This window comes from Kwoniella dejecticola, chromosome 11, assembly GCF_000512565.2.
Source record: "Kwoniella dejecticola CBS 10117 chromosome 11, complete sequence".
NCBI classification, from domain to species: Eukaryota; Fungi; Basidiomycota; class Tremellomycetes; order Tremellales; family Cryptococcaceae; genus Kwoniella; species Kwoniella dejecticola.
The window spans coordinates 939,788-953,652 of NC_089311.1; the positions used below are offsets into that span (position 1 = coordinate 939,788).

Below are 13,865 nucleotides of genomic sequence, written 5' to 3' on the forward strand. Positions count from 1 at the left end.
ATCTGCCAGAGACCCGGCAAGCATCCGTTCCATGTATCATCCCCTCTACGGACTTCAGAAACGACCGGGTCGTCGTGGCACAATACATGCATATAGGAAATATGCTATATGATGTCATTGGTGATATCGAATTCTCTTGAGGCCTAAGCTGCTATCTTTTCCTTACTCTGTCTACCCCTTCGTTTGGGTTTCTCATCTTGTACTACGTCTGTCTGCTCGATAGGCTGTTCATTGGGTACGTTCTCTTTATTTTCGTCGTTCTTCTTGGCACGCTTAGGCGTACTTTTGGTCTTTTCAACCGGAACTTCTTCACCATCTTGGGTTTGGGCTTCTTCACCTTTCTTTCCTTTCTTGGGCGTAGGTTTCTTCTTCTTTGCTGGGGTTTCCAGTTCTTCTACCTTGACATCGTCTTTCTCTGCATCCGCAACACTCTTCCTTTTACCTCGACCTTTACCTTTCTTCGGAGTTTGGGATTCAGCCTGTCCATCGACTTCCATACCAGCATCGTTGACGGCGTTCTTGACATGGCCTTCAACGACACTCGTATCGCCGACTCCACCATCTCCTTCCTTTTCGATATCGGACAGATTGATCGGCTCGCCCTCGGAGTCGACATCTCCAGTCTCCTTGGTCTTCTTCTTCAAGCTGGATTTCCTTCCCTTAGTATGCATGCCCGGGTTGGGGTCAGGGGGTCGGAGATTATCATGAATCACATCCTCCAGACCGCTACAATCGAGCTCAGCATGGTCAGCATAATGTTGCATATTAATCGCCGACAGTGAAGGAGACTCACTAGATTCGATACAGCTCAAATACTGCTTGTTCCTGGTGGGATAGATCGAGGAGGTCAGCTGTGGGCGATTGCATCTGGAGGGATGTCAATACCTACCTTGTCCTTGGCCTCGATCATCAAGTCTACATCGTCCGGCAGAGCTTCAGGCAGACTTTTGCACCTATCCGCATGCGCACGTTTCTCCATAACTGATTCCGCTCCAGGACGAGGTTCGGAGAGATGTTGCTTCATCGGTATTCCTCTCTTCTCCCAAATCTTGGCTATCCGCGGGATCAGTACGGCGGGCGGCTCGGAGGACGGGTTAATCCAGTCGTGATGCTTATCAAACATCAGTCTAGTCCAAGCCGAAAGTCAATTCGAGAGGGAGTAGGGAGTAAGTGCTCACATAGTCGAAAATGCTGAAAGATGTGAAAGTCAGCATCAAATAGCGCTTGTCCTCTGATAAAGGTGAACTCACAGTGGGATATCTAGCTCCTCGCTGACTGGGAACAGATCATCCACATTGTAGCATATCTATTTGGCTGTCAGCATGTTTTTGAGGAGGCAGGGATATCCCGACTGACCTCATCATTCTCCAACACCAATCGCTCTTTCACGTTATCGCTCAACTTTGTCACATAGTTCTCTTTAAATCGAGCCAGTGTGCTTTCTTTATCGCCGAAGACACCTCCCATATGTATGCTGCATTGCCATCAGCATCGCTGCAAACAACTCAAATCAGGACAACTCACATCATGACGCCTTCTTTCCCGATACCCATCCTGTCCATGATTTCACACTGGTAATCTAACTCTCTGACTGAGGCCTCTATAACGTTTGGCTTCGGTGAGCCAAGTTGAGTGAACTGGTCATACGATTTTAGTGCCGTGCAACGCTGTTGAGTGTGTAGCTACTTACCTGTCCTGGGTGCATAGTCAATCGATGACCATACTTCTTAGCCAATTCTCCCGCCTCCTTCAAGCCTTCGTCCGCGAAAGCGAGGTCGTATCCGTACTTGGCATGGGATGCAAACGGGAACATTTCAGATGATAACCTCATAAACCGTATCCTGAGGGGATCGTGACCTTAGCATCATTCCGAGCTTGTAGTGATGCAGAAGAAAGCTTACTTGTTGTCCTCGTTCCACTGTATCATCGTCTTCAGATCCCGCACATTCATCAGAGCCAGACCTTTGGGCAATTCCATGCCCTCTTCCTCTATACTGGCTATGCGGCATGTCCTCGAACAGAATATACTGTCTGGCTTCTCACCCCGTAGTACAGTATTCAGACAAGCATAACCCAACCGACCTCTGAATGTCGTTGTCTTCCTTTCAACATCAGGGATCTCATATACCTTCTTGGGGTATACCTTTGGCTTCCGTTTCTTCTTGACAATCTCATTGCCTTCTTCGTCATATTCCGGCTCATCTTTCGCTATCCTGGATTTCTTTGGAGTAGCCTTCTTCTCCTTTTTCGGCGTCTCACCCTCTTCTCCTATGTCCTCACCGTTCTCAGCCTTTGCCTTCCCTTTCTTAGGAGTCGCCTTCTTCTTGGTAGGGGTTTTCTTCTTCGCTTCTGGTTTTTCGTCAATCTCAGACAATTCGCTTTCTGATGCTGCGAAATCTGACCCATCGGCATCCGCGTATGAAACTTCCACCTTCGCACCCCTCTTTCGTTTCGAGAGATTTCGATCAACAGCTTCGTCTACAGCATGTTTGACATCTTCCTCTTCATATTCTGATGCGATGGGAGTTAGGGCTTCCTCCGTGTCGGACGTTGTGTCTTTCTCCGTCTTGACTAGATCAGGTGGTGGCATATGCTCCAAAGCGTTGACCAGGGTGTGCTTTGTTGGCTCTGGGCTGGGACTGAGCACGATAGTCGTTGTAGTGAGGTTTGAAGGGGAATCGGGGGCTGCAGGCGGTATTATCTTGAGCCTTTTGGGAGGCATTATGAAATTGTGTAGACGATATCTAGGTATCAATGGTCTTGCAATGGCTTTGGATGCTGATGTCGGCTTGAGTAATCGTGTAAAGCAAGATGCTATCATCAGTAGTCAAGTAGAAACTACAATCACTGATCAAGATAAAAGAAGATACCAAATCCCAACCGTAAATGGATTAATCCGAAAAGTTAAGAAGTAAAAAATCAGCAAAATCTGTTGGAGCGAACGCGTCTTCTGCCATCAAAAGGCATACATCGTACAGTCATCAAGAGGAGTTATTCGAGGTCCTCCCTACTGCCTTCGTCATTAGCATGTGCTTGCACCTATCTTACCGGATTAACTTTTAACGAGAAACTCAGCTCTATTTGCCGCTCACGATCGACGATCGAACAGGTACGTCATAGTGACTCGCTCGACGGTATCTACCGCCGTCGTGGTCAGCTTACGTCATCTGCTCCTTCTTACTTTTTCAATTGATTCGGACGCGCCCCTGCGTTTTTGAATCTCATGAAGGATTAAAATAAACGGTTGAGGGGTTGTAGTGATATTCTTATCTTGCATCTGGTGATTCAGCTTGTTCATGGTATTCTACTTGCGATGCAGATCACCGTCGGGCCCCGTTCCTCTCGAGTGACAAATGACGATCATCTTATCTGCGCCCGGCGATCAAAGACGGCCATTTAGAACACCATCACCGACGCCAAAGGATGTCCCCACCTGCCTAATCGCATCATTTTCTGGGCTAGGCTAGGGGTCATTTACTTTTCATCATATCAGGAAAAGCACATTTGTCCGTTTTCACCGCTGATTGCTTTCTGCCCTTTTGAGTCCAGAGCGTGATCAAGACGCACAAAGTCGCTGTGATGGGATGTGGATGCCGGAGCCGCGATATCCGAACATACCAGAGTTTTGAATCCCCTCACTCGCACCGAGCAATCTGAAACGTATGAAGCGCGCAGTATGGCGATTTGCGATTTGCGCGCCAGGAACCAACTGCCGTTTGAGTTTTGACCTGTCCGACCTGATCTGAAACTTCCACAGGTTCACGAGCGTTCGTTATTGTTATTTTGCGACTGCAGATGCGTAGTGCTTGAGGAAAACAAGGACGATGGAGTATTCAGTCCGACGGCCAGAGACATGATCTTCGCATATGGCCTTTTGAATAGCAATTTGATCCGGCCGAAACACGACAATTACATTTTAGCGTGATAAGCTTATGCAAATTGTGGCGTTGTGTAAGACTCCTTGACGACGATCAAAACGAGATGATCAATGCGTCGTCTAGTCCGTCTAGCCCGGGACCAAAGGGATCTTATACAAGATTTTTAGCGTGAGCACAGATGCAGAAGTTGTCGTTGATCGATGTTTTAGCTTCTCACCCCACCTCAGGGCGTATGCATCCAGCGGCGCAAGGTTCCCTGGTATCCATCAAAATGTCGCAGATTTTGGTAACCATGTAGGATGGATTATGCCTTATAAGCCACTTGATTGGGTCAAGGCGTCCCCCCCCCTCCTGCTTGCTTCATCTCTTAATCATCTATCTTGTGGTCATTCGATAGAGCCATATTGTGAGCAGTCGCGACAAGATGAGCTGGCTGGAACAGGTTCCAGCTATTCCTGAGGAATACCAGAAATACATCCCGCACCTCTGGGTGCTTGGTGGTGGCGTTGTAGCGTATTACGTCCTCAGCAATCTCTTCTCGTATATCAGCATCTTAAGAGTAAGTTCTATTGCGCTTTGCGTCATGTGGAATGCTTACCGGTGCTGGGCGATCACAGCAAGTTAGAGGTCTTCCAGTGAAACATTCATTCTTCCCTTCATACGAACAAGGTCTACGAGCTCGAGTTCCGCATATCCCATACATCTTACCTGTGAAAGATTATTATTCCAGACCAGAATGGGATCGTGCGTTCTTCAGTCCTTCTCCTTTTTCTTCGCTGACCGACAGGATTCTCAGGATTTGAGACCCCCAAGTCTGACTTATTGGTTTACATTTGCGCAACCCAACATCGAGCCATCTATTGGACCGCCAATCCTTACACTGCTCAACATGTCTTCACTAAGACTGCATTGTTCGAGAAGCCCTGGTGGATGCCTCGATATACCTCCGCAGCGAAATTCGGTGGTAATATCATTAGTGCGCCTGACGGTGAAGATCATAAGCGACACAAGGCCGTAATCAGAGGTTGTTTTGGTGAGGAGATCTTTAGAAACGCCTGGGAGGAGATGGACAACACGGTCGAGATGATGCTTAGAGAAGAGAATTTGGTTGACGGCGGAGTCATGGAAGATGTCGGTGGTATGACTATTAAAGTGAAATTCTATCCAGAAAACCATATTGATTATACACGCTGAACGGGAGTTGAGTAGGTCACCTATATTGTCATCGGTAAAGTCGGTTTCGGTCACGAGATTCCCTGGATCACTCCTCGCACTGAGAGAGGTGAAGAAAGTAAGCACACCAACCTGGAATGCGAGAGTCTGTCCAAGTACGAGCTGAATTTCGTTACGTGCTTTCCAGTGGGCTTCGTAGAGGCGTACGAGATTGTCGATCGATCGGTGTTGTATCAATTCATGTTACCAGGAGTGAGTGTCATTAGTTGTAATCTCTGCAAGTCTGGTCTCGGCCTGAAAAATCTGGTGCAATCTCATGTAGTGGTTGTTAAGAATGCTACCCACCAAGAAGTTTCGACGAATGGGATATGGCCAAAAGAAGTTCCTCGAATACTGTTATGCTATGGCAAGAGGTAGGCGAGCGGAGCTTGGTGCTTTGAGGGAAGCCGGAGAGAAAGCCAAACCGCCTACCGATCTCCTCGGTGCCATGGTACATGCTCAGGTGCTTGCCGAAGAGGAAGCTCGGGTTAAAAACGGCACGGAAGCTATCAATGTGGGACTCAAGGAAAACGAGGTCATTGGTAACATGTGTGAGTACGCCGATGTCATCCCCTTTGCGATCGCCGCTGATATAGCAAATTGTAGTTATTTTCTTGCTGTAAGTAAGATGATTGATCGCAGAGAAGTGTCAGAACTAATATGTTGGACTTCCAGTGCCGGACACGAGACTACTGGTCACACTCTTGCCTTCACCATTGCTCAGCTTGCTCTCCAGCCTGAATGGCAAGATGAATGCTACAAAGAGATCAAAGCTGTTTGTGGCGACGAAAAGCCTTGTGCGTATCTTGCAGGATGTGTGTATAAGCAGCTGATGCAAGACCTTCCAGCCTACCGGGATGTTCATAGACTTCCGTTATGTCTTGCCGTCGGACTCGAAGCCATGCGACTGACCGACATCGTCCGACAATTATTCAAGGTTGCCAAAGTCGACAGCATGCTGCCCTACAACACCTGGGACGATAAAGGCAACGTCACCAAGCGCGAACACCTCGTCAAGGCCGGCTCCTTGGTATACATCGACACTCCCGCCTGTCAACTGAACCCATTCCATTGGGAAAACGCGAACGACTTCAACCCTCGACGACACCTCAGCGGTGACGATGCTCGAGCGAGTCTCAACAACGCGGATGTGCCTTTCGTCGCCTTCTCGATGGGTCCCAGACAGTGCATCGGCAGACGATTCGCCGAAGTTGAGTTGATCTCTTTCATCTCCAACGTCTTGAGTAGATATACTGTTCATCCGATCCCCACTCACGAAGGCGAGACCAAGGAGAGCATGAGAGCTCGTATGATTGACTCGGCTGTCGAGGATCTCACTATGACTCCTGGTCTCTTCAACGTAAGATTCGAAAGAAGGAAGTGAGAGAATTTCAGAATAGATGTAGATAGCATTATTCGGAGCTTGAATGAAATGGCGAACAACGTGTCTTGATGAGTCAATGAATTGTGTATAACATCACGAAGTGCTGAGTCTTTTTACAAGACGATTGAAGCACTAGTCAGCATGTTTTTCTGGACCTCTCGCACTTCTACGCTGATGACAACTTGTGCATGTCACGTTACAGGATCAACCGGCTTCTCGCCCTTATCACCTCCGAGATAACTTCCCGAATAGGTAACTTGGTCGTAAGTGAGAATGCACTTCGGACGCGTTTGTCTTTACTTTTGTCACATTTAAACATTATTTTTGATTTTTCTCCTTCGCGCGTTCCTTCTGTCTGTCCTGTCTTCGTCTTCTGCACCTTGGGATTGATTCGTCTGCAAGCAAGATGTTACGCACGTAAGACCTTTCCTGAGCTAAAGTCATCATTCCTACCAACGCCTTCGGATTTGTTGACGAGATTTCTGATACTCGATACTTACTCACGCGTCACTTTCACCCGGCAGGCAGCGGTCGATACTACGCTGCTCACGAGACTTTTGCGGTAAAGGTGAACGCAATCCTTATGAGAAATTTCGTTCCATCTTCAAGGCATCGCATTGACTGATTCAATCATTCCTTGACCCTTGACCCTCATTACCCTCGTAGTCACCTTCGACCAACTTCGCTTGTGATTGTGACCTTTCAATCTCCAGCTTTGGGTTTTTTGATCTTCTCATCATTCGTTCTTTCTTCGTTGAGATTGGCACTATACAGTCTAGCAGACTCGACACTCTTTTCGACCTTCCTTCATCGTCTACGCTGGATCGCCTGACGACAACACATCGATTCCGACAACATTGGGACCTCACCCAAGGTAGACGCCAGAAACATAGATTGTTTCGATTATATGGAAAAGGTTATCACCTCATTGGCAATAGATTAGGATAGAGTACTCTTTGATAGAGTATCATTGAAACAATCTTCAAGACCGGAGTGAATATTAGCAAAAGCACAACATAGAGGGGATCAAGAAAGATCGATATTCCGACGTCACGTTTCTAGGCCTATCTAGGCCACCAAACCCTCTCTCATGCTCATCCTCCCTTCTCTCCTCGCCCTAGCGGCATTCGTCTCCTCGGTACGGGCTGCGCCCACCCTCAATTTCCCTCTCAATCAACAACAACCCGGAGTAGCTCGAGTGAACCAAGAGTTCGTCTATGAGCTGCTTCCCGCGACATTCAACTCGACCTCCTCGACCAACCTCACATACACCACATCGACTTTACCAAGCTGGCTGTCGTGGGACTCACCCAGTTTAGCTTTTCACGGAACGCCAGTTCTAGAAGATGTGGGAGAACAGGATATAACGTTGACAGCCGACGATGGGACTGGCTCAACCACCTCGACATTCACGCTGATAGTGTCGAACTACTCTGTCCCTGCGGTACATCAATCTTTTTACACGCAAATCAGCCGGCCCAATCTTCATGCTATATCGTCGGCGACAATCATGCCTGGAGGAACAGGAGTGACGATTCCGCCGTACTGGTCATTTTCCTTAGGTTTCCAAACCGACACATTCAGGATATCTCGACAAGACCCAAACAACGGTCAACTTTACTACGCAGCTCACATCAGGGGTACAGTAGGATTGCCCTCGTGGCTGAAATTCGACAACGAGACCGTTACCTTCACAGGTGTCGCCCCGGCAGATGGAAGTTATGCAGTCGTAGCTACCGGGACGGATTTCTGGGGGTACACTGGTGCTCAAACTAGTTTCACCATTGAAGTCGGACAAGGCCAAGCTATCGAGATGGCTCGTAATCAGAATCTGACAAACGCTCAGACCATGGCTAAGAACACGATCAACCAGAAGATAGATCTAAGTGCTGTGACAATCGATGGGAACGCCGTCAATGACGACGACGTGGAAATTAGTCTCGGAAGTGATGACTACCCATGGTTATCGATTGACAGGTGAGTGACGTGTGTCCTGCTTTTGCAGCCACCAACGGACAATGGCTTAGATACGAAAGAGAGTGCACCACTGAATGAGTGCCATTTGTACAGCTCAACCGACAGTCTTACCGGTACCGTCCCTGATCAATACCAGAACGGTACATTCGCTACCATCTCCGTGCCCGTTGATATCCGTTCAACCAACACGTCCAATACCCTGTATTTGACTACTTGGCTGGGAATCGACGTGCTTCCTTACTTCTTCTCGACTTTCTCGCTTCCAAACGCCACAGCGACTCTTGGACAAGGTTTCAACTTCGATCTTTCCTCTTTCCTCGTGAATAAGACCGCGACCGTTAACGCTACTGTTAATCCCTCAGACGCTGCCAGCTGGCTGTCCTTCAACCCCAAGAACATGTCTCTTCACGGTACAGCCCCCAGTACAATGGACTACAACAAGGTAGATGTAGTCTTCGAGGCTGCTATCGGACAATTAGTGGCTACTTCGACCTTGAACGTCAACATACCTCAAGTGTCCCAAACTACGACTCATACAGGTACGGCAGCGGTTCCAACTTCAGGTAACTCAGGAAGTCCAGGTATTTCAAGAGGGGCTAAGATCGCTATGGGAGTCTGTCTTGGTCTTCTGCTTCTAGTCACAATCATCTTGATCTTGTTCTTCTGCTGCTGTCGACGAAAGAGGAAGAATAAGGGTCCCGCCAAGAGAGACGATGATAACGATTCCTTCGTGGCAACTTCCCCAGTAACGGTCAACGATCCCTTCCGACGATCAAACTCGCTTGATCCACCTAGAAACCTCCTTGGCGAAATCGCCAGATTCTCAGGATTAAATCTCAAGTCAGGCGAGCACAATGAGAAGAACACGCCTCTCAGCCCTGCCTCGCTCAGTACGGACGCAACTATGGTTCAGGAACGACCTACCAGATTAGATGGCCTGAAAGGTATCTTTGGCTGGAATGCAAAGGAAGAACTCAATAACGAGAACGAGAAGCCAGCGATCATCTCACCCCAGATCCCTAGCGACTCACGCTCGTTCATCGGCTACCCCGATGTGATTGGAGTCAACGATCCCGTGAACCGACCATCGCAAGATGCTAGCTCTTTCACCCAATCGTTCATCTCTGAATCGTCAAGAGCCAGTTGGCAATCGCAAGAATCGTTCCACTGGTCATCCGTCGACGGGGAAGGTGAAGATGAAGTTGCTTCCCTTGGAGCCGTCGGTGGAAACAGGATATCTACTGCCTCATCGATACCACGACCTCGACCCAACTTCACACCAAGATACCCCCGACATCAGAACCCAAGTGTTTTAGCTAGAATGGTCGATCTAGATGACGTTGGCTCGCAAGCGAGTTTCAGCGAATTCCACTCGTCTCAAGAAGGACATCGTCGAGATTCCCTTCAGAGCGGCTCGAACTTTGAGAGTGGTTCCGGCACCGGGTTCGATGGTTCCTCGAACTCGATGATGGCTTCTGGATCGATGTTTGGCTCCAATCCCGGGACTGGGACCGGCTTTGGCTCTGGATCTTCTTTCCCCGCTGGACCTAGTGGCCTGAGTCGATTTGAAGGAGAATCGGGCAGGTTCAAATCGCAACATGATTTCACTGATGACGAAGATGCCTTCTCGGTCGAAGGACCAGCTGTAGTAGCCATGGCAGAAAGACAATCTTTCGAGACTCGACGACCGCAACGACAAGATTCACGATCGCATCCGCGTCTGAAGGAGTCACGCTCGAGACATGGTACAGGCGATTTAGGTATGCCTCCCTCTGAACAATCCAGAGAAGCTATACCTGAAGAACAAGAGCAACAGCAACAGCACAATCGAGTCAGTGGGATGTTCGACGATGCCGATGATCAAGCTCGACGATCAACCATCTACGCACCCTCCGAAGGGGGAGGCGCACTTCAGGAGAACCCAGGATTAGGATATCCCAACTCTGCGATCTATTTCGGATCTCAGAACGGAGATGTGGAGCCTTCTGAGGGATACACCTCGCAACGCGCTTCAACGGCTCCTACGGCGGAGGGAAGTGGGTCTGGGAATAGAGGATCAACCATCAAAGTGATCCCTTCGAAAGGCGCTTCACCGTTATCGCCCGCTTTGCCCCAGGTAGGCTCGTTTATCCGACATCGACGTACGAACACTGGCTCGGCCGGAGCTACAAGCGCAATGATGCGATCACCCCCAACCGGTCCTGGTAACGGTCATACTGGAGCAAACGACGGTCGAGTCATGGCTGTAGCCAATGAGACTTTCTCTATACATCCCCAGATCAATCCGCCGCCTACCGTATCCCTTTCAGCTGCTACGTGGTCATCGAATCCACCGTCAACGTACCGTGCTGAAGTGGAAGGCGGCGGAAGTCTGCCTAGTTGGTTGCACTTCGACGCTCGAGAATTGGAATTGTGGGGTGTGCCTCCATTAAGGATCACGGGGGACGTGACGGTGGTCAGAATCATAGAGAGATTACCTCGGGATAATCGAAGGAGTGATCCGATGAGTTTTGGCTACGAGCCTCCGCAAGAAAGGGAAGTCGGCAGAGTAACCATTGAGTGAGTGACTAAATGAATGACAAATATATCGGAAGTGAGTAGTCGACTGACAAAGTGTATACTTATCGTAGGATATCGGATAGAATGCGATCGCCTCAATTCGCTCTCGAGGGTTCACCTCATGCCCTATAGACAAGACAAGATAACGCTGTGACTAAGCAATGCAAGTGCAATGCGCGATTTTGGGAAAGTATATATAATGTATAATGACTAGCGAGATTCCCTGTTCTGTGGGATCACGAACAGTGTTTTAGATGATGATGATAATTTCGTATTCGTGTGGACAATCTGGATTTGATTGATATTTAGATGAGATGAGACAGAAGGGCAGCAAGACCCATCAATGTAGTACGAGTAATGCTTTTTACATATGACACAAATGACGAAATATGCAAAAACATGAATAAATGCAATAATGAATCTTAGCTGCAGATGGCAGAAACGATCACAGCGAAAGTCCGTGTCCCCTGCATTCTTGCATTACTTCAAGCTGATCACTGGTCTAGTATTAATGCATTCTTTGTCATTTACTTTGACTTTGCTGACACATTCATGCATTCTATGACCCGAGGTGACGTATCGGATCTAGTTGTATTGAGCGTACAAAGCTGTACTGGAGAATTTGGTTCCTTGTCGAATGACCTTTTCTACGGCATCAAGGAAATCTCGCTCGGTAGCTACCTTTCTTCTAGCTCGAATCGCAAACATACCGGCCTATAGACAGCGAGTCAGTACAGGCTACAACCGATCATCAAGTGCGTCACGCGAAGCGCTTACCTCAGTAGCAACTGATTTCAGTTCCGCACCAGTCGCGTTGGGGCATAATCGCGCGATCAGGTCATATCGAATATCTCGCTCGACACTCATACTGCGATAGCAAAACATGTCAGCTGCAGTCCATGTACATGAGCGCAGGTGTTGGCTCACCTCTTTCCGTGAATTTTCAAGATATGACTCCTTCCCTCGTTATCGGGCAAGCTGAACTCGACCTTTCTATCTAATCTTCCAGGTCTCAACAAAGCAGGATCAAGGGTATCAGGTCTGCACATCAGAAAGAAAAATACCTGCATCAGCTATGTGCCAAGTACACTCGGGAATGGTAGCTGACCTATTCGTTGCCATGATGACCTTGATATTTCCCCTGGCGTCGAAACCGTCTAATTGATTGATCAACTCCAACATCGTTCTTTGCACTTCGTTATCACCTCCTGCACCATCATCGAATCGCGCTCCACCGACAGCATCGATTTCGTCGAAGAATATAATACAGGCTTTCTTCGACCGAGCCATCTCGAACAATTCTCTGACCATTCGAGCACCTTCACCAATGTACTTCTGCACCAATTCTGACCCGATGACTGCATGCGAAGCTGTTAGTTACAGGCCATCTCTGATAAGCAAATAACTAACCTCTGATGAAAGTACTGTCTGTCCTGTTTGCTACAGCTCGGGCGCACAGTGTTTTACCGGTACCTGGCGGACCGTAAAGTAATACACCCTTAGGCGGCTCGATACCAAGATTTGCGAATCGTTCAGGCTGATCAAACGCATCAGCCGATATGTCTCCTGCCAAGTCCAGTCAGACTCACTTCTAGCAGAGGAAGTTCGACGACTTCCCTCAACTTTTCAATCTGCTCTTTGCATCCACCGACATCGGCGTATGTGATTGAAGGTCGTTCTTCGACCTGTGTCGATTATCCGTCAGCAAGAGACCTGAGATTGGGTGGGAGTATTGATGGCTTGCTTACCTGCATCATGGTGACCGAAGGATCTATCTTGGGTGGTAAGGGAATCATGATCTTGTAATTTGTGTGATCGACCCTGTAAGAATCGTCAAACAGTCAGTAATCGATTTGCGAGACTGATGCGCTCGCGATGACTCACCCCACTCGCATACCCTCTTCTACATCGGTTGGAGCTACCTGTTCACCCAATCCCACTACGAATTTAGCCACTTGTTTGATCGAGATCACATATTTGTCTCCTTCAGGATTTCCAGCTCCGGCTCCATCTTGTGGGTTCAGAGCTTGACCTTCGGGTATGGGGTTGGCTGTAGCAGGAGGCGATCAGCTTGGCGATGAGCTCTAAGTCTTCGAAGACTGCACGCTACAGCTGACTTACTGGCTTTGATAATCGTTTGACAACGGGCGACTTGTAGAGGTCTTTGTCCTTGTCGCTGTTTATCCGCAGCTACATCCCATAAATTTGCCGACGCCAAACCAGTATCGGACTCCCTTACACCCATCTTCTCATTTACGCGCTTCTGGATCTCCTTCAACTCCGATTCGATCTTCTTCAAAGCTAAAGAATATGGTCCTTGACCCTAAGCAGCCGGTGATCCGTAAGCTCTGACATCGTCATGCATGATGGCAAGCAATTGAGCTTACATATGTCTTCAAAATCTGGATATCGGACTCATCAAGGGCTACAGGCGCGTAGTCAGTGTCTTGATAAGTGTTGTTGGGTGCGATGAGTAAGCTTACCGACTATCTTCTCCTCCTTCTCATCAGTCACCTTCTTCTCATCTAAGAATGTGGGCGTGTCAGTAGGGCACACTACATCTTTATCTGTGGAAACTCTAGGACGTACATTTCTCCCAATCCCTACACATACTTGGGTCAGCGACGCTCCAGAGGGTGGAGGAGAAAGACTTACTCCTTAGGCGGCATCTTTGCAATCTATTATATACACTGCCTTCAGTGCTATTTCTTTTGATCCAGTTTTTCCCCGCACGATATTCCGTGCTTACGACTCAGCTGAAGCCTTTGATAGGTCCGGTCTTGTCTTTGGTCGGATGTGGCGAGAATGTATGGTCAAAGTGCTGCTGACGATGATGAGAATGAACGAATGAACGA

At 48.3% G+C, this 13,865-nt stretch overlaps 4 protein-coding genes across 4 annotated transcripts; 2 read left to right on the plus strand and 2 right to left on the minus strand.

Moving 5' to 3' along the window:
* Nucleotides 1-143: 143 nt before the first annotated feature.
* Nucleotides 144-2,722, minus strand: I303_108483 (UV damage endonuclease UvdE; the record flags this gene model as incomplete). The annotated part of the gene is made up of 8 exons (XM_018410468.1): nt 144-726; nt 794-825; nt 890-1,127; nt 1,251-1,306; nt 1,357-1,474; nt 1,525-1,637; nt 1,691-1,841; nt 1,902-2,722. 8 exons carry the CDS (start codon nt 2,720-2,722, stop codon nt 144-146), a joined length of 2,112 nt encoding a protein of 703 aa, XP_018260277.1.
* Nucleotides 2,723-4,302: 1,580 nt separating this feature from the next.
* On the plus strand, nt 4,303-6,474 carry I303_108484 (uncharacterized protein; the record flags this gene model as incomplete). Its single annotated transcript, XM_065969851.1, has 8 exons — nt 4,303-4,437; nt 4,496-4,622; nt 4,675-5,030; nt 5,088-5,169; nt 5,239-5,303; nt 5,374-5,645; nt 5,766-5,887; nt 5,939-6,474. 8 exons carry the CDS (start codon nt 4,303-4,305, stop codon nt 6,472-6,474), a joined length of 1,695 nt encoding a protein of 564 aa, XP_065825923.1.
* Nucleotides 6,475-7,564: 1,090 nt separating this feature from the next.
* Nucleotides 7,565-11,142, plus strand: I303_108485 (uncharacterized protein; the record flags this gene model as incomplete). Its single annotated transcript, XM_065969852.1, has 3 exons — nt 7,565-8,451; nt 8,545-11,010; nt 11,082-11,142. The coding sequence occupies 3 exons, from the start codon at nt 7,565-7,567 to the stop codon at nt 11,140-11,142; spliced, it is 3,414 nt and encodes a 1,137-aa protein (XP_065825924.1).
* Nucleotides 11,143-11,595: 453 nt separating this feature from the next.
* On the minus strand, nt 11,596-13,679 carry I303_108486 (26S protease regulatory subunit 7; the record flags this gene model as incomplete). Its single annotated transcript, XM_018410465.1, has 13 exons — nt 11,596-11,724; nt 11,788-11,878; nt 11,938-12,051; nt 12,119-12,368; nt 12,421-12,547; nt 12,600-12,695; nt 12,759-12,831; nt 12,895-13,060; nt 13,132-13,333; nt 13,398-13,435; nt 13,494-13,535; nt 13,600-13,613; nt 13,666-13,679. The coding sequence occupies 13 exons, from the start codon at nt 13,677-13,679 to the stop codon at nt 11,596-11,598; spliced, it is 1,356 nt and encodes a 451-aa protein (XP_018260274.1).
* Nucleotides 13,680-13,865: the final 186 nt, after the last annotated feature.